The sequence below is a fragment of the Apium graveolens genome, chromosome 2 (genome assembly GCF_009905375.1).
Source record: "Apium graveolens cultivar Ventura chromosome 2, ASM990537v1, whole genome shotgun sequence".
NCBI lineage: Eukaryota > Viridiplantae > Streptophyta > Magnoliopsida > Apiales > Apiaceae > Apium > Apium graveolens.
Window position 1 is genome coordinate 44,719,750 of NC_133648.1, and position 23,741 is coordinate 44,743,490.

At 35.4% G+C, this 23,741-nt stretch overlaps 2 protein-coding genes and 1 non-coding gene across 3 annotated transcripts; 2 read left to right on the top strand and 1 right to left on the bottom strand.

Moving 5' to 3' along the window:
* Positions 1 to 7,571: 7,571 nt before the first annotated feature.
* LOC141689116 (uncharacterized) lies at positions 7,572 to 8,252 on the top strand. Its single transcript, XM_074493299.1, has one exon. It carries the CDS (start codon positions 7,572 to 7,574, stop codon positions 8,250 to 8,252), a length of 681 nt encoding a protein of 226 aa, XP_074349400.1.
* Positions 8,253 to 13,895: 5,643 nt separating this feature from the next.
* LOC141709219 (small nucleolar RNA R71) lies at positions 13,896 to 14,002 on the top strand. The gene has a single exon (XR_012569807.1). It is a non-coding gene; the product is annotated as a small nucleolar RNA R71 (small nucleolar RNA).
* A 5,322-nt stretch (positions 14,003 to 19,324) lies between these two features.
* Positions 19,325 to 20,769, bottom strand: LOC141705922 (uncharacterized). The gene is made up of 2 exons (XM_074508788.1): positions 20,243 to 20,769; positions 19,325 to 20,156 (listed from the first exon to the last, which is right to left on the bottom strand). Exons 1-2 carry the CDS (start codon positions 20,685 to 20,687, stop codon positions 19,438 to 19,440), a joined length of 1,164 nt encoding a protein of 387 aa, XP_074364889.1. The 5' UTR covers positions 20,688 to 20,769; the 3' UTR covers positions 19,325 to 19,437.
* Positions 20,770 to 23,741: the final 2,972 nt, after the last annotated feature.

The following is a 23,741-nucleotide window of genomic DNA, read 5'->3' on the forward strand; positions in this document are numbered from 1 at the left end:
GTTTCTGTTTAATAATATTTGTTGTGGCACCTTGAAGTAAGGTTTTAGAGGGACCGATTATTTAACAACTTCTTGGTCCAGCACGCTCTCGCTTGATAAGGTCACATTCTCACTCCCCTTCTAGTAACAGCCTGGTCTGGGATACATTCTTCAATGATTGGGAGACTCCAAACCCACAACAAACTGATGTTGATATCCCAAAATTGATATCATCGTCCATAGCACATCAACAAAGTTATCCAATTGCTTCTTTAGAAAATAAAAAATAAATTGAAGAATCTATTAACTGTATAACAGATTAACCCTTGCAAAGGGTTTTATTGAGGTAGGTTCACACCGTATTCTCCTAAAAAATTAATAAATGGACTGAATATCGTAGTAGATGGTAAACCATATTTTGTTCAGTCAAGTGAAATGATGTTTATTGCAGCCACTAAAATGTAACCTCTTTGTCACTTATATGTAGAGGTTTCTTCCAGTTGGTAGTGCGTCCATAGACCTACGCAGATCTTGCATTTGCTATAGCTGCAGCTTTTATCAGTAAGGAGGTGGCACCGTCTAATAAATTACATGATGCTATAGTCTATAGTGTTATTATTATTTTAATAATAATTATTATTATTTTATGGGCTACATATAAATATATCATTTATATTTGCTATTTATTATATTGGGTTAAAATAAGTGATCAAATAAGAAACCCAATTAGATTTTAATTTATTGTATGGACCTAATAAATGGATACCTAATACCAGGCCCAATTAAATTATAATGGGAAATTTAATTAGGTGGTATATAAAAGGGTTATAGTCCCCAATAGATCAAGTACACGTAACGGCTTATCTTCTACCCATAAGAGAGAGCTATTGAGAAACCCTAAGGAGTACTTGGTTGAGGAAGACAATAATCAAGAATATTATTCAGATTCAGATATCGTTATAATTATAGCCTTATAGATTCAGGTACGCTTCCGCCTTCGATTTTAATCTCGATAATTAGATATAATGATTACGGTCATTGTCTCTATTTTAGAGAATTATATGTTTATAGAATTATTAAATTATATCAATTGGCATCAGAGCCTACTTCATATCTATTATTCGGAATTCACTTTTGATTTTATGTGATAACGCTATATCATTGAATTTGGATATAGTTTGATGCGTATTTATTTATTTATTTTTATTTGTTTTCTGTGCTGCCATGATTATGTTTGTCGTGTGCTTGTGATCATGTATTTGGTTTATTAATGTTATAGCACATGATGTTGTGTAGATTCAGGCCTATAAGTCTTGTTTTGCTTTGGTTGTTAAAGTAGACGTAATTGGCTGCCTTTTATTTTAGTTTAGTCAGGATTTCTTCCTTTGTGTTATGATGAAATAAAGATTCTGCGTATTGCTGTAGAATCATTATTTTATGTTTATGTCTTTGTTTTGGTAGCCAAATCAAGTCATGTGGCTGCAACACTGATTTAGGACCCATGAATACAATTTTAGTTAAAATATTTTATCATTTGTTTGTTCTTTAGATTAATATAAAATTATGCGGCTTGGCTCAAGTGAACCAATTTACTCATATTTCTTGATTTTACTATTATCTAAATATACTTTACGATGTTTAAATAATTTTGGTTAGTACATCGTAATTAAAGAAAATATATGCTTGTGAGTTTAATTTTAATTATTTGGCAATTAAGTTTAACTTATTTATATAAGTGGTCTAATATTTTCAAGTTAATTGATTAAAGCAATATGTCACCAAAGTTGTAATAACCCCAAAAATTTTGAACTTTTTGTAACCCTTATGAATAGTGTTTTAGCTTAATGAGAAAACTTTTCATGCCACACTATGTAGGGGTTCTGTTATGGATATTCTGAGATTTTATTAGTACTTTATATGGTATATAAGTGTGTGTAAAGATCGTCAGAATCCAATTCCGAACACTTTGGTTTTTCCCGGAAATCCACTAGATACGGAAAGAATTGAGTATAAGGTAACAGGATAAAAAGGATTTAAATTAAAGGATTATAAGAGAGGATCATAAAAGGAATACAATATATTGAGAAAGGTTAAGGGAACCTAAGTAATAAGATCCCGGGTATGATCCCTCAAATGATAAACGAAAACGAAAGTTAAGCGAACCGTATAACAGATCAGCGGTCATTAGGCAAACAATTAGGAAGTTAATCAAAGAGATTAGAGGGGATGATGTCATCCAACCAATGGGAAGAGGACAAAGAGGGAAGGATGACACCACATGATGACATAAGCATGACATAGGGAGGAAGGAGATGTGGTTGGTTTATAACCACACAAAGACAAAGTTATTGTAAGTCATATGTCATAGCCTATTTGTATATTCGAGGATTCAATTCAACTCAAATAAGAATGTAATAAGTAAATAGTGGATCGACCGTCAGAGAGATCTCGCAAAGTAATATCTGTCAAAGGATTCAGAAACAAGGTTCATCTACAGACTTGAGGAATTAATTCACTGGAAGAAGTTCAAGAAATTGATCATGCCTCAGTGATATAAATCAAGAGTGTGGATTTAATCAAGTGACAGAGATCTCGTCAGAGTATCATTAATTACAAGGATTTAATCTGAAGAAAATCAAAGTATCAAAGTCAAGACATGAAGAAACGTCACGGAAGTTAGTCACTCATGAACCAGACAGTACATCGAGTGTCAACATTGAAGTGGTGGAATTGATTCATAATTGACTGTGATTATTAGAAGATTTTCAGAAGAATGGTTGCTGCTCAAGATTAATATTAATTCTCTATTAATTAATTAAGTCATATAATTTAATTAAGAAAATAAATTATATCTGCAAAGATTAATTTATTTATTAATTGAATTAATTGATTAATTAATTCTGAATTAACATTAAGATTTTTCAGAATTGTTTTTTGAATTAAAATCAGTTTAAATCAGCAAGACAATTGAAAATGAACTAGCATGACAATCTGGATTGTCATACCGATTGTCATGCCAAGTCATTTCAATTGTCATACCGAAAGTTACACTGGGAGGAGGATTGTCTTGCCAGTTCATTCTGATTGTCTTGCTAGTTCAATCAATAGTCTCACCGAAAGTCTTGCTAGCTCAATGGGTTGTCTTGCTAGCTCAATGGATTGTCTTGCTGAGCTAAAAGGATTGTCTTGCCAACAAATCAGGTGGTTATTTTATTATTTAAAACAACATAAGCAACAGAAGTCAATCATCCATCCGAAAACAGTTCAAGAGCAAAGAAAAGCAGAAGCTGAAAAATATATCATCTCTTCTCTGCTAAAATCAAGATCACAATTTCTAGCTAGTAAAGTTAAATCCAAACCACTAGAAATCATTATCTTGTTCTTGTGTAACAATCTAGCGGATCAAAATCCCTAGAACTTAATCTCAAATCGCGTTTAGCATTTGATTCTAATTATTGCAAAAATAGAAAAAGTTCATGTCGAATTTATTCTAAATTTGTGATAATTAATTTGAGATTAATTCCTTGTAATCGATACAGTTGTTGTAACACCTTTCAAGTTTAATAATATTTTTATTTAACTTGAATTTTGTTTCACATTTTTTTATTCCGCATTTAATTCGATTATTCGGTACTGTTTGTATTCAACCCCCCCTTCTACAAACATATTGGGACCTAACAGTTATTAAGGTAATTAACCAAAAACAAAACAAATCAATAATCAACCAACCAAGCCAAACATTACATTTTCACCAAACAAAATACAAAACCCTCCATTTCTTCATAAAGCTCTCGGCTTCTTTCTTAGCAAAATGAAGATCCAAGCTCCACCACTTATTATCTAGCAAGGTATTTATCTAAGCTTCCCCATGGATAGTTACATACTTCCTATAAGTTTAAGCTTCTAATTCCAAGCCAATCTTTTTTTATAAATCATGGAAGAAGATGGTGAATAGTACTTTCTTGAAATTAATTTTTGTGTTCTTGATTTCTTTGAAAGAACAAGCTTGTAGGAGGTTAGATTAAGGCTTCCATGGGCATTTCAAGGATCTTTCATGGATTAAAAGCTCCAAGGAAGGTTTAAATTCCAAACCCTAGCTTTGGTTTTGAGTAATTAGGAATGAATATGATTGATATAGTATATGTGAAGCATGAGGCTTGTTTGTTTAAAGTTTGGTTGAGTTTGTAGAGATTAGTTGGTTTTGTGGTGTTTTTGGAGTTGTAAATCTTGTTAATTAGTTAAAGAACTTAAGTAAAGCTTTTAGTTCATGTGGGGAATAAGTATAAATTGTTAATGTTGAGTTGTTGGGGCTGTTATGATGTAGTATGGATGGAGTTTTGATTTGGTTGTGATTGTGGATTGAATTGTGATGGTTTTGGAATGGTTTAAATTTGGAAAATCGCGTAAACATAGCCGTCGTAATGTCCGATTTACTTTAGACTGCTTTTGTTCATAACATTTGGACCCGAGAACTCCCTGCTAGATTATGACCATTGCCATGTTTAGATAGTTCATGTTACGAGCTTCGTTTTGATATGTAGTTCGTTTGATTCCGATGCACGGTTTAGGAGAAACGACCGTTTTAAGTAACGGTGTTTCGCGAACAAAACATTTCCCCTCGCCTTACTTTGAAACATAGGTTAAAGACCAAAAAGGGTTAATTAATGTATGAAACAATTATGGTAAGAGTGTTAGGCAGTTGGTAAGACACTCGCAAAGGAATCGCCGTAAAACTCGTAATGGTTAAATTATTAAAAATGGTGGAGCCGAGGGTACTCGAGTGACTTAAGAGAATCAGTAAGCGCAAAACAAGCGTTAGAGTCTAAGTTAGTTAAAGTATAGATTTACAAGTGACTTTGGTTTAATTCCAACTTACTTGTTGTTTATAGGTTACCAGACTCGTCCCGAGCCTTTTATCACCCCCAGTCGCTCAGGTAAGTTTTCTACCCGTTATACTGTTGTTGTGATGTATATGTGTATATGCATGATCTTGCGATAAATGCATATTTGTGATTAGCAAATTCTTGCGATATATTGTAGCATGTGATATGGTATATATGCATGCCTGTTTCATATTCTTAGATTATATATCTGTTGGTTAAAATGCTTACAGTTGCATAATACCTATGCTAGAAATAAGCGGTATTGAGTTTACCCTTAGTATAGGGGATCAAAAGGTGAACATATTTCTAAACCGGGAGTCGATGTTCCCGAGTATAATACATATATTTTTATATATATATGGTTATAGTTTTCAAAACTATTAATCGAATAAGGTTTATTCGATAACTTTAACTTTATTTTATTATTGAATATTATTTCGAATATTCATCCGAGGACTTATGACTCCTTTATTTTATTATTGAATATTATTTCGAATATTCATTCGAGGGCTTATGACTCAGTTATATTATTAATGATTATTAATTGAATATTCATTTGAGGATGTATGACTCCGTTATTTTATTTAATGAATATTATTTATAATATTCATTCGAGGTATTATGACTCCGCTTATTATTTAATAATATTCTTTATTTTATTAAAGAATAATGTTTCGATAATCAAACTTATTTTTGATTATTCAAATAAAGATAGTACTTTCGTATAAGTATATCTTTGGTTATTTAATACTCATTTCAAGTATAAGTCTTACAACTTCTACTTCAATTATTTGTATAAAGATTATTCTTTATGGGAATATTATTTAAATAATAATATTCAGACATTTTCTAAATATATTGGGACTGATTTACTTCATTAAATCAGCATTACTCCAAACACTCTTTAAAGTGTTTTCGAGTCTTCAAAATGATTTTTAAAAGTTAGAGCGGATCCCAAAACTCATTTTTATATTTAAGATCTTCCTTTTAAAAAGGGGATTTAAATACTCGCTCAAAATCTGAGGGATCCGGCTCTATGGTGTATCTTATATTCGCAACAAGGTTGCAGTTTCGGTAAATGAATTGATTACTTACCCAACATTCGGGAAGTAAGTCCATCTATCGAGTCGGCATAAGCAACATGGGCTCAGTGGGCGTCCATGATAGTGTAAGTGGCTCAGTGGGAGTCCATCAAATGCATAAGTGGCTGAGTGGCAGTCCAGCATAAGGTCCTATTGCGACCAGGGTGATGACCAGTGGGGAATTCGTCCATCTACTAGTAAAAAAGGTTACTTATTGGTATCTTTGCCTGATCAGCAAGATATCAGGTTTATGCCAAAATTCTTTTCTTTCCAAATTCATTGGATATGGCCACTCTGTTTATAATTTTCATAACAGAGGTTTTCAAGGAGTGTATGAAATGTATATATATATAGGTGTATATATATATCGGGACTTAATGAAGTATCTCGTAACTTCATTATTTATAATGATGTTCAAAGATTGAATCTATTCAAATCTTGTCTTGTAGTCTCATCTATGTGATGAATTTTTGAAACTAATTATAACTTGAACGGTGGTAGTTCAAGTAGTATTTGGAAAAGATATAAGTATATTGGAGTATCTTGTAACTTCATCTTTTAAAAACTTATATCTAGTAAATGATTATCTTATGCATGTCAAAGATTTTCAGAAAAACGTTGAGTCAAGGTTAGATATATGAGATCACCTTGCAACGATAGTTTTATACAGCTATAAACTGGAACTCTGTGTATATTATGTATGGAAGAGGACTTCCAAGATTTTGAAAAGTATATATGTATATATACTGAATATTTTGCGACTTCATCGCATTAAGATATCAAACTTGGTTCATTTCTTTTGACCAAGACTTTCATGAGTACTATGAGAAGGCTCATATATTGTTAATCATTATACATATTATTTTGGTGGGCTTGCTGCTCACCCTTGCTTTCTTCTTTCATCACACAACAACAGATAGAAAAGATGAACAGGACCAAGCTCCCGATTCGCAAGCGATTAGGAAACGTTCCGCAGTTTCCTATAGGCGTTGATGTCGCTGTAGCTGAGGTAGGAACTACCAATAGGCTAGGCTTTCAACTTATGATGTACCAAACTTATGTATAATTATGAATTGTAATAATGGCAAAGAAATGTAAATTTATTCAGAAACCTTTTTAAGGTGTATTGACATATAATTGTGGAATAAAACGACTTGTGATTATTTTTGGATATTCATCTATGAGACTATAACTTGTGGTGTGTGTGTTTATTGTGGGGTCACAGTACAGAGTAGTTGATTGTGTATTAAGATTGGGTGTTATTAGGGGAAATGGAACTCGTGACAACCCGGATCCCCGACCCCGGATTTGGGGGTATTACAGAAGTGACCTCTTTTGTGTAGATTAATTAATTTAAAAATATTATTGTGACGATAGAATATTTAATTTTATGCAAATTTTATCGGCCCAAAGAAAGGTAACGTTTGGCCAAAATTAATATATTTTTGTGATAATAAGTATGTAACAATATTAAGTTTTTCATGTGAATAATTAGTCAGTCCAAAGAAAGGCATATTATTTGACAGAAATTAATTGTTAATACTTGATTATTGCGTGGAGAGTACCAATTGTAAATTAAATTTTCTGTCCAAAGACTAAAATTTAATGTTGCGCTAGGTATCTTGTGATGGTGTTGCCAATATTTAAAATTTATCACATTATTGTATATACTAGTTTTGAGCATTATGTTGTCTATTTGTTTTCTATTACAGTTACTGCTTCTGTTAATTCTGCTTTTGCTCAATTGAGCATGATTCCAATGTTGAATGGGACAAACTATGTCATGTGGAAAGAGAATGTTGAAATCGTTCTTGGGTGTATGGATCTTGACCTTGCGCTAAGGAAAGAGCAACCAGTTCCCACTACGGATGATCTCAAAATGGATGAAATTGAGAAATGGGAACGCTCTAATCGCATGTGTCTGGTGATCATGAAGCGAACGATTCCAACTGGCTTTCGGGGCTCTATTGCTGAGAGCACAAGTGCCAAGAAGTTCCTCTCTGATATTGAGCAATATTTTGCTAAGAATGAGAAAGCGGAAACGAGTAATCTTCTGTCAAAACTCGTGACCATGAAGTATAAAGGAAAGAGGAACATAAGGGAGTACATCATTGAAATGTCTAATCTTGCTGGCAAACTCAAGGAACTCAAGTTAGAACTTTTGAATGAGTTACTTGCTCATTTGGTTCTTATTTCTCTGCCTCCTCAGTTTGGACACTTTGTGGTGAGTTATAATATGCAAAAGGAAAAATGGACTCTTAATGAGCTCATTTCACACTGTGTGCAAGAGGAAGAGAGGGTTTTGTGAGAGAAGACTGAGAGTGCTCACTTGGCATCAAGCTCTCATGATAAGAAAAGAAAGAGAGGTAAGGATATTGCAAGTGGAAAACCCAAACATCAGTTGCAAGAGAAGCAGGATAAGGGAAAAACCTGCTACTTTTGTAAGAAGACTGGACACATGAAGAAAGAGTGTTCCAAATATGCTGCTTGGCGTGTGAAGAAGGGTAAGACTTCTGTCTTTGTTTGTTCTGAAGTTAATTTGGCTTCTGTACCTAAGGATACTTGGTGGGTAGATTCTGGTGCTACTACTCACATAAGTGTATCTATGCAGGGTTGCCTGTGGAGCCGACCGCCAATTGATGCCGAAAGATTCATCTATGTGGGCGATGACAATAAAGCTTCAGTTGAAGTTGTTGGAACATTTAGATTATTATTAAAAACTGGTGTTTATTTGGATTTATTTGAGACATTTGTTGCACCGTCTTTTAGATGGAATCTTATTTCTCTTTCCTGTTTGGACAAATATGGCTACACTTGTTCTTTTGGAAATAATAAAGTGTGTTTCTCTCTAAATTCAAATGTGGTTGCCACCGGTTCTTTGATTAATAATCTTTATATGTTTGATACTATTACTTTTAATAATGAAATTTTGCACTCAAGTGCAAGAGGTACAAAGCGTAAGTTAACTGAGAATTCTGCTATATTATGGCACAAGCGATTAGGTCATATCTCTAAACAGAGAATTCAGAGGCTTGTTGTTAGGGCGAAAACGCGCGCTAATATTCACGCAAGTATACGCGTTCGCAAGTAGTATAAGATATAAATCAGATTCGTTCCCACAGAGACTGGTTTAGGTTAAGTTCAATTTATGCACCTATGTAACAATATATGGTTATCGCTCAATGCTAAGACAAATAACAAATTGGGTTTATATTAAACTAAGAGATTATACTAAATAACATTAACTAAGAGAATTGAGGTTGAATTACTATATATGACAAACATGTGATTCTAACTTCATTGAATACTTCATTCAATAGCCTTATTGTTCTTAACCTTAGCATGTAATGGTGATGACACTAATCAGATAACACGAAACAAGTAAACGCCAACTTTCGTTTTACGAATCCTACTACCAAGAATCCACAAAAGAGATAGAAGTTGAATAGACACCAATTATGCTTAGTCCGTATATGTCTATAAGAATTGAAAACATAACGGTTTAATGCGCAAGTTATCTATCGTGATTACATAGGGCAAGTAAGATGGTTAAAATTACATACGAATCATGTATAACAAATACATGAACCTATGCTAGCATGGCAAGTTCTAAACCTCTACATTCACTGTCGCTTCAATAGAGATTAACACGCTATCTTATATGTTAGCTACACACATAAGACGAATAAGCACAACCAATACTAGGATATCAATCAATCACCACACACCAAGATATCGAAATAAATTAATTATTGAAATCCATAAGTAAATTCGCTAGAATCCCACGATAATGATTAGTTCATAATCAAACTCATCATCACCATGGGTTCCAATGAAAGCATGATAATAACAATATAAGAGTGCTAGGGTTCAAGAACAAATCAAAAACGAGCATCCAAGTATCAACTATTTCAAAGAATCACAAGTAGAAAACAAGATCTTCTTTTTCAGAGTTGTTTTATGCTTCTAGGTCTTCTCCTTGATCTCCCAATCTTCCCGGATGATGAAAACCCTTTTTTTAAGTATATATAAGCCCCTACTGGACCTGTACCCTTAAAATTATCAAATTCCACTCAAAAAAGGCCTTTTCAGCGATATCAGCGAAATCAGCCGCACATCAGCATGTGGTCGCGTACGGGTCTGACGCCACCGTGTGTCAGCACGCGGTCGCTTGCACTTCTGACGCGGCCGCGTGGGCGGCTTCTGGAAAATTCTAATGAATCTTATTTTGGCCATAACTTGAGTTCTACTCGTTAGAATTAGGCGATTCAACTTCCCACTCGAAGCTAACGAGATTCTCTACAACTTGAAAATGGCCTTGGCTTCCAAATCTGATCACTTTTGATCATATTTCTTTTAAAAGCTCATTTCTTCATTTAACTGATACCTGAAATGCAATAACACAAAAATACATCAAAATACCAACAACTTGAGCCCAGAGCACCAATTTAAGCTTGTAATAAAGTGTTCCAAGTGGATATAAAATCCACTTATCACACCCCCAAACTTGAATCGATGTTTGTCCTCAAGCATAAACAGACTCAAAACTACAAAACAAACCTAATGCATGAATGCAACTACGTGAATGCAACTAAATGATATTGTAATTGATCCCCTCGGAATAACTATAACCTAATGAATAAGCCAACGCCTCTAAGAATGCAATGACTCAAAACAGAGCTCGAATAAATCCCACAAACCAACTCATAAACCAGAAACGTGCGTGTGTAAAATGCTTAACAGATATCTCTCGATACTAGATCAATGACCATAACTTATCTATCATCGAAATAATCAAAAGTTTATAAACAAAATAGATAATAAACGCATTATGACTCACAACACCTCCTTTCTACTAGAGTTATACAAGGATTCACACTATTATTGAACACATAACAAAGATGCTTATTTGACCATGCAATGAATGAGGTCCCAAAAGACTTATGCAATAATACCCATGTAGCGAGCGTTAGGTTAGCGGATCCCAAACTATAAAATCCTTAGGTCACTAGGCACAAAGTCCCCTAGAACTTAATAACTCGAGTATTAAAGAGCTCACTCTTGATCAATTATGCATAAACACATACTTTTTTTCTTTTTTTCTTTTTTTCTCTTTTTTCTTTTTTTTCAATAATTTCTGAATGAGTGTGTTTCACTCCATCTCATTCAACCCTAGAATACTCATAAAAATATGAGCCAGCTACTAGCCATTTGACTCCTAGCCTTACAACAACTAGTAATGAAATCCAAGTTTTTTTCCAGATAAAAAAAATCAGTATTTTTACGTCATTACGAGAATATCACAAATTCTAAATATAACCAAGTGATTAAATCTCAACAACAAACAAGTATGATTATGATCTAGATCAAAAGTAACCCTATAAGACATTGTGAAAATATTTGTTTCTGGCATGCAAATCAATTCATTAGGACTTAAACATCCCTCTATTTGTCATCACCACACTCAAATCAACATCAACTTATCAAATATCATAGTTCATCTTAAGGGATCATGCTAAATATGCATGCAAATGCAACTATATGAAATCACATAAAAAACAAACAAATATGTCCTATATGAACAATCATGCAACACTACGAATGAAATACAACTATATGCAACATGAATCTATATGAACTATATGGACACACACAAACTAATCCTTACATTATCACCCCCAAACTTAAAATTTTCAATGTCCTCATTGAAGGAAATAATAACGATTTCAGGCATACCTAGTCGTCAGAAAGATCACCCTCTTCGGGTGGAGGATCAGGCGGCCAATCAACCTCGATACCAGTGGCTCGGAAAATAGTGCCCAAAGCCTGTGTCAAATTTGCAGCAAAACGACGGTGAATGTCGTGCATGGCCTCCATATGCCTAATTACTCGCATGTACTGCTCATCACCAACACTGGTCCTATCAACTACCTGCTGCACAGGAGAAGAACCCTTTGTAGGCACTGTAGGATTCGTTCGGCTACCCTCTACATCATCAAAAATATATCCCAAGCCATTATCATAGGGTGCACCTAAGAATGCATAACTCAAATGATCTGGTAGTGGGTGAAGCTCAAGTGTGGAAACATCTTCAATAGACGGCTCGAGAAGCTCTTGAGAAATTATTAGCTCTGCTAAACCAAGAGAATCGAATGGCATATCTAGCTTCCTCTTCCATGGAGGTGCATTCAAAACCTGTAGTTGCTCTGCTCCTTTCTTGTCATCAATAACTGATTTCCTCATTAAGGATCTCTCTAAGGTCTCTGACTTTGGCAATTGCTCAAGTTTCGAATTCACGATAGAGTCTACCCACTCTACTTTCAAGCACTCCTCTTTAGCTGTGGGTAACTTTATTTCCTTGAACATATTAAAAGTGACCTTTTGATCGTGAACCTTCATCGTAAGCTCTCCTTTTTATACATCAATCATAGTTCGGCCTGTAGCCAAGAATGGTCTTCCCAAGATGATGGGAATCTTCTCATCTTCCTCGAAATCAAGAATTACAAAGTCGGCAGGGAAGATGAGTTTATCCACCTTGACCAAGACATCCTCCACTATTCCTCGTGGATAAGCGATGGAACGATCAGCTAGTTGCAATGACATGTATGTTGGTTTCGGATCGGGAAGACCAAGCTTCTTGAAGATAGAAAAGGGCATCAGATTGATGCTAGCTCCCAAATCACATAAACATTTGTCGAACGATAAGTTTCCGATAGTGCAAGGAATAGTGAAGCTTCCAGGATCTTTAAGCTTCGGAGGCAACTTCTGTTGCAGTACAGCGTTGCATTTCTCTGTGAGAGCAATGGTCTCTAAGTCATCGAGCTTCACTTTCTGAGAGAGAATACCTTTCATAAACCTCGCATAGCTAGGCATCTGTTCAAGAGCTTCAGCGAAAGGTATGTTGATATGAAGTTTCTTGAACACCTGCAAAAACTTCTCAAACTGCTTATCCAACTTTTTCTTTTGCAGCCTCTTAGGAAAAGGAGGTGGAGGATAGATCTGTTTCTCCACTGTATTATCCTCAGAAGGAGTGTGTTCCATAGTAGTCTTCCTTGGTTCCACCTCTGCTTCCTTCTGCACTTCTTCTTCAGCCACAACTGCATTTTCTGAAACTTGAGATTTTTCAGGCTCTTCGTCTTGCTGAATTTGGGGGCTTACGACCTTTCCAGACCTCAAGGTGATGGCGTTCACCTGTTCTTCAACTTCCCTCTTGCCTGTATTTGTTTCTGTATCACTATGAAGCGTTCCTGGTGGTCGATTCAATAAGGAATTAGCAATTTCCCCTATTTGGTTCTCCAGAGTCTTGATAGAAACAGGCTAGCTTTGGCATATAAGAGCCTGGTTTTTGCACATAAGCCGCAACTCCTCCAATTCAGATTTTTCATTCGAAGATAGACATGCACCATGAGTTTATTGTTTTGGTGTAATTTGTTGCTGAAAACCAGGAGGGTTGAACAGCTTATTTCTAAACTGCTGAAATGGCTGTTGCATCGCATTCTGATTGTTACTCCAACTGAAGTTAGGATGATTCCAGTTGTCAGGATGATACATGTCTGGAATTGGTTGCTGCGATCTCTGAAAGTTGCTCACAAACTGAGTTGAGTCACTAGATATAGCGCATTGCTCCGTCACATGCGGACCTGCACACAGCTCACAAACACTAATTATCTGCTTAACACCATAGTTAGCCAGAGAATCGATCTTCATAGACAACGCCTTTAGTTGAGCAGTGATAGCCGTAGTTGTATCCACTTCAAGAACTTTTATTACCTTGCCCTGTGGACATCTCTGGGTTGGATGCTGATATTCATTAGCAGCCATCAGTTCAATTAGATCATAAGCTTCCACATAGCTCTTTGCCCATAATGCTCCGCCTGATGCTGCATCGAGCATGGGTCTGGACTGTGCTCCCAACCCATTGTAAAAATAATTGATGATCATCCAATTAGGCATTCCATGATGAGGACACTTCCTAAGCATCTCCTTGTAGCGCTCCCAAGCTTCACATAGCGATTCTCCCGTTTGCTGCGTAAATTGAGTAATGGTATTCCTGAGTGCAGTTGTCTTCGCCATAGGGAAGAATTTAGTAAGAAACTTCTGAGCAAGATCTTCCCAAGTAGTAGTCGAACCAGCTGGTAGAGAGTATAACCAGCTCTTAGCCTTGTCCTTCAGAGAGAATAAGAATAGTCTCAGCTTCACAGCATCTTCAGAAACACCGTTAAACTTGAAGGTGTTGCAGATCTCAATGAAATCCCTATTGTACATATTAGGATCTTCAGTTGGAGAACCCCAAATTGGATTAAATTCTGCACCCATTGAATTATGCCAGGCTTGATCTCAAAGGTATTAGCTGTGATAGCTGGCGGACAATGCTAGATTGAATGTCATTGGTCTTGGGTTGAGAAAAATCCATCAAGGCTTTCGTTCGTGCTGCTGGATCTCCCATTGTACTGAGTACCTGAAACACAAACAAATAAACCGTGAAAGTAAAAGAATCCGAGTCAGTGAACTTTAACGACCACTGATGACAAGCACATAAACTAAAAATTAACACCGAGTCCCCGACAGCGGCGCCAAAAACTTGTTAGGGCGAAAACACGCGTTAATATTCACACAAGTATACGCGTTCGCAAGTAGTATAAGATATAAATCAGATTCGTTCCCAACAGAGACTGGTTTAGGTTAAGTTAAATTTATGCACCTATGCAACAATGTATGGTTATCGCTCAATGCTAAGACAAATAACAAATTGGGTTTTTATTAAACTAAGAGATTATACTAAATAACATTAACTAAGAGAATTGAGGTTGAATTACTATATATGACAAACATGGGATTCTAACTTCATTAAATACTTCATTCAATAGCCTTATTGTTCTTAAACTTAGCATGTAATGGTGATGACACTAATCAGATAACACGAAACTAGTAAACGCCAACTTTCGTTGTACGAATACCCTACTACCAAGCATCCACAAAAGAGATAGAAGTTGAATAGACACCAATTATGCTTAGTCCTTATATGTCTATAAGAATTGAAAACATAACGGTTTAATGCGCAAGTTATCTATCGTGATTACATAGGGCAAGTAAGATGGTTAAAATTACCTACGAATCATGCATAACAAATACATGAACCTATGTTAGCATGGCAAGTTCTAAACCTCTATATTCACTGTCGCTTCAATAGAGATTAACACGCTATCTTATATGTTAGCTACACACATAAGACGAATAAGTACAACCAACACTAGGATATCAATCAATCACCACACACAAAGATATCGAAACAAATTAATTATTGAAATCCATAAGTAAATCCGCTAGAATCCCACGATAATGATTAGTTCATAATCGAACTCATCATCACCACGGGTTCCAATAAAAGCATGATAATAACAACATAAGAGTGCTAGGGTTCAAGAACAAATCAAAAACGAGCATCCAAGTATCAACTATTTCAAAGAATCACAAGTAGAAAACAAGATCTTCTTTTTCGGAGTTGTTTTGTGCTTCTAGGTCTTCTCCTTGATCTCTCAATCTTCTCGGATGATGAAAACCCTTTTTTTAAGTATATATAAGCCCCTAGTGGACCTGTACCCTTAAAATTATCAAATTCCACTCAAAAAAGGCTTTTCGGCGAAATCAGCCGTGCATCAGCATGCGGTCGCGTGCGGGTCTGACGCGGCCGCGTGTCAGCACGCGGTCGCTTGCAATTCTAACGCGGCCGCGTGGGCGGCTTCTAGAAAATTCTGATGAATCTTATTTTGGCCATAACTTGACTTCTACTCGTTAGAATTAGGCGATTCAACTGCCCACGTGAAGCTAATGAGATTCTCTACAACTTGACAATGGCCTTGGCTTCCAAATCTGATCACTTTTCATCATATTTCTTTTAAAAGCTCCTTTCTTCATTTAACTGATACCTGAAATGCAATAACACAAAAACACATCAAAATACCAACAACTTGAGTCCAAAACACCAATTTAAGCTTGTAATAAAGCATTCCAAGTGGATGTAAAATCCACTTATCACTTGTGAATGATAGAATCCTTTATCCCTTAGATTTAAGTGACTTTCAAGTCTGTGCTGAATGCATTAAGGGAAAACAAACAAACTCGAGAAAGTAAGGTGCCAATAGAGCTACAAGTGTCTTGAAACTGATTCATACCGATATATATGGACCATTCCCTACAACCTCTTGGAAAGATCAACGGTATTTTATCACGTTCATATATGATTACTCTAGGTATGGTTATCTATACTTGATACATGAGAAGTCACAAGCTCTGGACGTATTTAAAGAGTATAAAGCTGAAGTTGAACTTCAACTAAACAGTCGTATTAAAGCTGTCAGATCTGATCGTGGTGGTGAATAATACGGTAGATATGATGGATCAGGTGAGTAATGTCGAGGACCCTTTGCTAACTTCCTAAAGGAGTGTGGAATTGTCCCTCAGTACACTATGCCAGGAAAACCAAATATGAATGGTGTAATTTATATCCTTAACCGAGTTCCAACTAAAGCAGTGGCCGAAACTCCTTACAAACTTTGGACTAAGAAAACACTTAGTATTAGGCATTTACATATTTGGGGTTGTCCAACTGAGGCAAGGTCATATAGGCCGAATAAAAAAACTTGACTCTAAGAAGGTCAGTTGCTATTTTGTTGGGTATCCGGAACGTACTCGCGAATTTAAATTTTATGATCCCGCTACTAGATCCTTCATTGAGACTGATAATGCAAGATTTTTTGAGGATGTTGATTTTGGGAGGGAAGATTTAGGTAAAAGTATTGTCATTGAAGAAGATAGTCGTGATCCTATTTATGACTCTGCCGAGTGCAATGATCAGATTATGGTACCTATCATTGTTCAAGGCCCTCTGGTTCAAGACAACACTGAAATTCCCCATGAGGAACCAATTGAGCAAACTCAACAACCTCATGAATCACAAGAAGTGCCACTAAGGAGATCCACTAGAGAGCGAAAGAGCGCAATTCCAGATGATTATGTTATTTTTCTACAAGAACATGAAGATGGAATTGGCATTGGGGAAGATGATCCTGTAAATCTTCAACAAGCCATGCAGAGTCCTAACTCTCAAAAGTGGATTGATGACATGAATGAAGAGATGCAATCTATGAAAGACAATGACGTTTGGGATCTTGTCGAGTTGCCTAAAGGCTCAAAACCTATTGGTTGCAAATGGTATTTAAAACCAAAAGGGATTCGAGTGGTAACATCGAAAGATATAAGGCTCATCGAGTTACTAAAGGATTCACTCAAAAGAAAGGTATCGACTACAATGAGACTTTCTCTCTAGTTTCCATTAAAGACTCATTTAGAATTTTTATGGCACTTGTGGCTCATTATGATCTAGAGCTACATCAGATGGACGTGAAGACGGCGTTTCTCAATGGAAACATTGGTGAGACAATTTATATGGTGCAACCAGAAAACTTTATCATTGGAGATCCAAAGACTATGGTTTGCAAATTAAAGAAGTTCATCTATGGTCTCAGGCAGGCTTCTCGTGAATGGTATCACAAATTTCATCATGTAATCACATCATATGGTTTCGAAGTGAACTTGGTGGAACATTGTGTATATCACAAGTTCAGTGGAAGCAAATCTATCATTCTTTTCTTATACGTTGATGACATTTTACTTGCTACTAATGATATAGGCTTATTGCACGATACCAAGAAATTTCTCACTAGTAAATTTGAGATGAAGGACCTTGGTAACGCCTATTTTGTATTAGGAATTCAAATACATCGAGATCGCTCTCGAGATATTCTTGGATTGTCACAAAAGAGCTATTTCGAAAAGATCCTGGAAAGGTATGACATGAAAGATTGTACAACAATGGATACACCTGTGTCTAAGGGAGACAAATTTAGTCTCAAATAGTGTCCCAAGAATGAACTTAATATAAGGGAAATGCAAAGGATACCATATACATCGGCAGTGGGAAGCCTAATATATGCTCAAGTTTGTACTCGTCCTGACATAGCATTCATTGTTGGAATGTTGGGAAGATATTTGAGTAATCCGGGAATGGAGTCATGGAAAGCAGTGAAACGAGTCTTACGGTATTTGAAGAAAATAAAAGACTATATGCTCACATACAGGAAATCAGATCATCTAGAAATTATTGGATATTCAGATTCTGACTTTGGAGGATGCAAAGATGAAAGAAAATCTACCTCGGACTATGTTAATCAATTGGCTGGTGGAGCGATTTCATGGAGGTCTGCCAAACAGACGCTCATAGCTTCATCCACCATGGCTGCAGAATATATAGCATGTTTTGTGGCATCCAATCAAGCTTTATGGCTGCGAAACTTTGTAACTGGTTTGCGTATTCTTGATGGTGTTGAAAGACCATTAAAGATATTTTGTGATAATAAATCAGCAATGGAGTATTCAAACAACAATAGGAGCACTACAGATGCAAAACATATAGATATTAAGTTCCGAGTTGTTAAAGAAAAGATTCAGAGTGGACATATTTCGATTGAACACATTGGCACTAACTCCATGATTGCGGATCCGCTCACTAAGGCGTTAACACCTAAGGTTTTTCACGAGCATACTGCTCATATGGGTGTTACCTTATGTGATACTTTGGTTTAGTGAGAGTTTAATATTTTGGTGTTTTATGTAATAAACATTGAGTTGTTTATATTCTGTAGAATACAGTTGATGGAATTTTATTAAATGTCACTCTACTTTTGTTTAATTTTCCTATGTGGTTTAACATTAAGTTGGAAAAATTGGAATCAATCTCTTTAGAGATTAACTAAGGACTAGTTGGAAATGGACATTATATATATCACATTATATGTAATCTCCATGCCACTTATCCATGCATTGATACATGTCGTTGAATATATTTGTGTGGTGACCCTGTAAGGTTTAGTCACGTAAAGTTTGTGACGAATGCCGCCAGAATCTTATGCATATATAGTAGACGGACCGAATTGTTTTGGTAAAATCTAATGACGATAAATAGCATAAATTTGCGCACTAAAGTTTTGTATAATTGATTATGGATTCATATGAAGTCCAAGTGGGAGATTGTTATTATTATTTTAATAATTATTATTTTATGGACTACATATAAATATATCAATTATATTTGCTATAAATATATGGACTACATATAAATATATCACATGCAGAAAATGTATGCATTAGTTCTTACAATGTAACCACGGGACAGGACTCATCACTTGTGAAGCAGGCAGGAGGACTACTCATATAATCTAAATGGTTGGCCTTGGTACAAAAGCAATCATAATTAAATACCCGTTAATTATGATCAATTATCTGAAACTATCAATAAAGTAAAAAGTTAATTCATTTCTCAGAACCCTTTAATAAACATAATAAGTAAAATTACATGATCATAATTGGGCAAACATTTATGGCCCTTATTCACACAATGAAGAAGATCACATGATTGTTATCGGTGTGTAGAAAAACTACATTGTAGCAACAGACGATTGTCTCTGGAACCTGCAGACATTGCAGACAGGAGAGTAAAGAGACGGGGTTTGGTACTTGTCCTCCCCTCCCATTAGTGGCATGGGCACTCCTCTCTTTACTGGGCTCACATAACCTGGTCTGAAAGTCTTTCCCAGAATTCCCTCAACAAGATCAGAGAGGTTAGAAAACTTGAATTGTGTCTCCAAGTGAGCAAAAGCGTCATCGGATGGTAGTTGGTAGTTGTGAACCTTGTTTTCCTTTTCACCTATTGGAGTTGCCTTTAGATCCATCTCCACTAGTCCAGTAACAGTGACTTTTACTGTGTTAGTGTCATCGGTTCTTTCAATGACAACTTCTCTTTGTTCGGTATTGATCCTCCATTCAGCCTCTCCATCAGTGGGGATGCTGATGACCTCCCCATCCCATTTCACAGTAAGAGAGTCAACCTTATCATCCCACTGTACAACTCTGTTTGCTGCAAGGACAAGAGTATGGCTATCAAACATGATTGAGAGAGCTTGAACCCATGTATAGTCACGTGTCCTTCCTGCCGGTCGAGTGCCAATGAAGTGAGCATTGATCTGTAAATTGTTGTCTGAGACAACAGCAAAGTCACTTCCCTTAGCTCCATGGAAGTAGAACATCACTCCGTCACCACCAACAAACCTGGGATCGTAGCACAGAGAACCATATCCATCACATTTAGGTTTCCTATCTGCCAAAAGATATACACTTTATTAGCACTCAGTATGCAGGTTACACAATATGAAAAAGATAAAGAGATGAGAAATATGTAATTACATTTGCATGTGGCTTCACACTTGCTACTGCAGTCGATGAAGCATCCCTTGTTCTTCTTGTTCTTTTTGGGCTTCCTCTCGGGGCATTGAGATGGGCAGGTCAGGGTCGTGTTGTAACATGAACCTTTACTTTTGCATAGACCTCGTTCCTGCCCCGTCCCTGCCACTGAATCCTTTTTGTCATATTTGTTAGCAGCAGCATCCTTATCTTTTTCCTTTTTATCATCACCTTTCCCTTTCCCATTGTTCTCTTTCTCGTCACTCTTTCCACTATCACCGCTCTTACCATCTCCCTCGCTTCCTTTGTCATCCCCCTTGCCATTTTCTTTACCTTTACCATTGTCTCCATCATCATTTCCTTTGCCTTGAGCTAGAACAGTGGCAGCTTCCATAGAGACGAAAACTAGAAGAAGGGCTACTACAATGAATGCCTTTCTTCTATCCATCTTGCCACTTGGATTGTTTTATATGCGCCTCTATATGTTTAGTACCTTTTCAAATATCTTTCGATTTATGTTATGAAGAGAATATGGATATACTAAGGGGTTGAAAGGTGCTTATATAGTTGCATGGCAACTAGCTCAGCCTTGGATCAAGGCTCCATTCTTGCTAAGGTATCTTCAGATGGTAGTCAACCAGGAGAGAGCCAGCTAAGTTTTCTTTTGCATGTGGCTTCTTGTCTTATAAAGTATAGTTTTATAATATATTTTTTAAAATTTTTTTCCTGAATAAAAGTTTTAAAGTATAGTTTTATAATATATTTTTTTAATTTTTTTTTAATAAAAGTTTAAACATAAAACTTTTATTCAGGAAAAAAAAATTAAAAAAAATATTATGGAGTTATATTTTAAATGAATATTGAAAAACGTGTGAAAAAGTAATGTATAGAATTCAATGGGAAAGAGGGAGTATTAAACTGGATATGAAATTGTTCACACTTGTAGTTTATCTTTGAGTTGATGAGAAGAAACAGTATTATTTTTAGAACAGGGGTAACGTATAGAAATGTTTTGTATCTGTAATTCTTTGTTTGCAGATTGAATTACCAACATAGATGCATCTGTTGAAAATCTTTTAAATTACTAGATAAATTTTTACTGGCACATACGAAACTCATACTAATACAACTTTTTGTGTGCCACCTGGGGTATTTTTGGTTTACAACATAAGATTAGATTCAAGGTGCACCAACAAATTAATCTTTGTTGACCATCCAAGTTTGTAGCACGGGGCAGGGGACTCGGACTTATATTCCTTGTATTTTAAAAAAAATATATCAGAACTACATGAAGTTTCGCAAAATTAGCCGCTCGTTGTTTGATTATCTTAAAAGTTATAGTTTACCTTCAAATCCAAGATAAAGCAGAAGCAGAAGCAGAAGGCCATAATCTGAGGTCGCATTGGCATATTAGCTGTAAAGCTTTGCTGAATTTGCAGTCATGGTATTTAATTTCAGCCTACCCGGACTGTTTGAAAGGAAGCATCACTTTTCTATTTCTTCTTTTCCGATCATTGGAAGCAATCCTTATTAACATTAGGAATAGAATCAATCTTTACTAACATTATGGACACAATGTGTTGCATACCTTTAGTTAATTTGTCTACACCCTTCCAACATGCATTGTATGTTGTGCAGTACATTCAAGTCTATTATCTACATTTGCACACATTAATTTAGTAGTATGTGCAAATATATATCCACGAATTTTGCCATCTCCTGATTTCTGAACCTGTTCCGCAGATATACAGATTATGAGAGGAGTATGCTTTTATGTGTGTGTGTTTATTTTCAGGAAATTTATAAAAAGGAAGAACATCCTCCAACGCAGATTCAGAATTCGAAAATGAGTTACTCGTACAGAAGTGCCATAGTGGTAATTAGAGTAATTGATCTCATCACTTTGCTTAGAACAGAAGTTTTTCAAAGTTCTGTTACACGATATATTGAAGCTCTTTAGCTGAGAATTGCTTGTAATGCCCCTCTAAACAAAGTAAAATGCATATTAGAATAGCTAGCTTGGCGGTTGTGGCTCCTTGTTAAATAAGTTTCTAATTTATATTTTAACTAGTTTCACACTCCACACAAGAAAATGCTAGATTATGCTGTTTGTGAAACTAGGTAAGCCCGAGGCCCAAAGTGAAATGTTTATGCATGCAAGAACTAAATCATACGTAAGCTCCGGCCCAAAGTGTCGGCTTAGAAAACTCGGATATTGAACAAAACAAAATCGTATTTTTACTAATAAAAACTACAAAAAATATCATATTTTTGCAAGATAAACATAAAAACGTAGAAAACCTCATTTTAATTATTGTTCCATATCCGTATTTAAACTTTCAGTTCACGGTTTATTATTTATTTTCTTTATTTTCAGAGAAATAATCCTCAGTAGATGGTTACGGAAGAGTGAGAGTTAATAATTTTAAAATAATTATTCAGTTTTAGTTGTATTTAGATTGGCTTATGGATTGTCACATAAAAATCGAAATGTGTTGTCAGGAAATTTTTATTTTTTTATTTATTATTTTTGAGTTGTACTAAATTATATCTTTTGAATTAAAATGACTCTTATTTTATTTAGCAAAAAAAAATGACTCTTATTTTAATTTATAAGTGGGTTATGTGTGATTAGAGTTTCTCTTTTACAAATTTTACAATATTAAACATTTAATATTAAATCTTACCATGATGATTATCAAATCCTAGATTTTAACATTGTGCTCCCGAGTTGAGAATAGAAGAGAAGAGAAAAGATTTGGATGGAAAATTTTAAAATTTTATGTTCTGACTATGTTCCAATAGATTTTTTGACAATGGAAGCAGAAACAACACAACGGAAGAGAAGATATGATTGATTTTGACATAAAAACGTTCTCTCCAAAATTGGAAAGAATAGGATGGAAGGGAACTAATCATATATCCAATTTTTCAATTATTCAAAAATACTCATCTTTATCTACTTTCTACAAGCATCGTAAATTTTATAAACCGAGCCTCTCAATCAAAGGTCATTGTTCCACCTTCTTCTTATTCTGTACTCTAGGAAAATAATTCTATATATTTCAGGATTGTGTCGGTGCTATTGATGGAACACATGTCCGTTTTAGAGTGCCTAACAAAGATATTCTGAGATATCATAGTCGGATTGGATATCCAACAATAAATGTATTGGTTGCATGTACCTTTAATTTAGAGTTTACATATTTTTGTGTGGTTGGGAAGGCACTGCATCAGATCAAGAATAGTCAAAGATGCATTGTCTAGAGACGATAAATTAATAATTCCCAGTGGTAATGATTGTTATAAATAGTGAATGTTAGTCCTACTTTTTAAATTGTATATATTATAATTCTTATTTTTTTTATATAGGTAAATATTACTTAGTTGATGCGGGCATGTCTCATAGAAAAGGATTGATTACTCCATTTAGAGGTGTCAGTTATCATCTGAAAGAATATTTGACTCGTGGACCTCAGAATCCAAGAGAGTTGTTTAATCA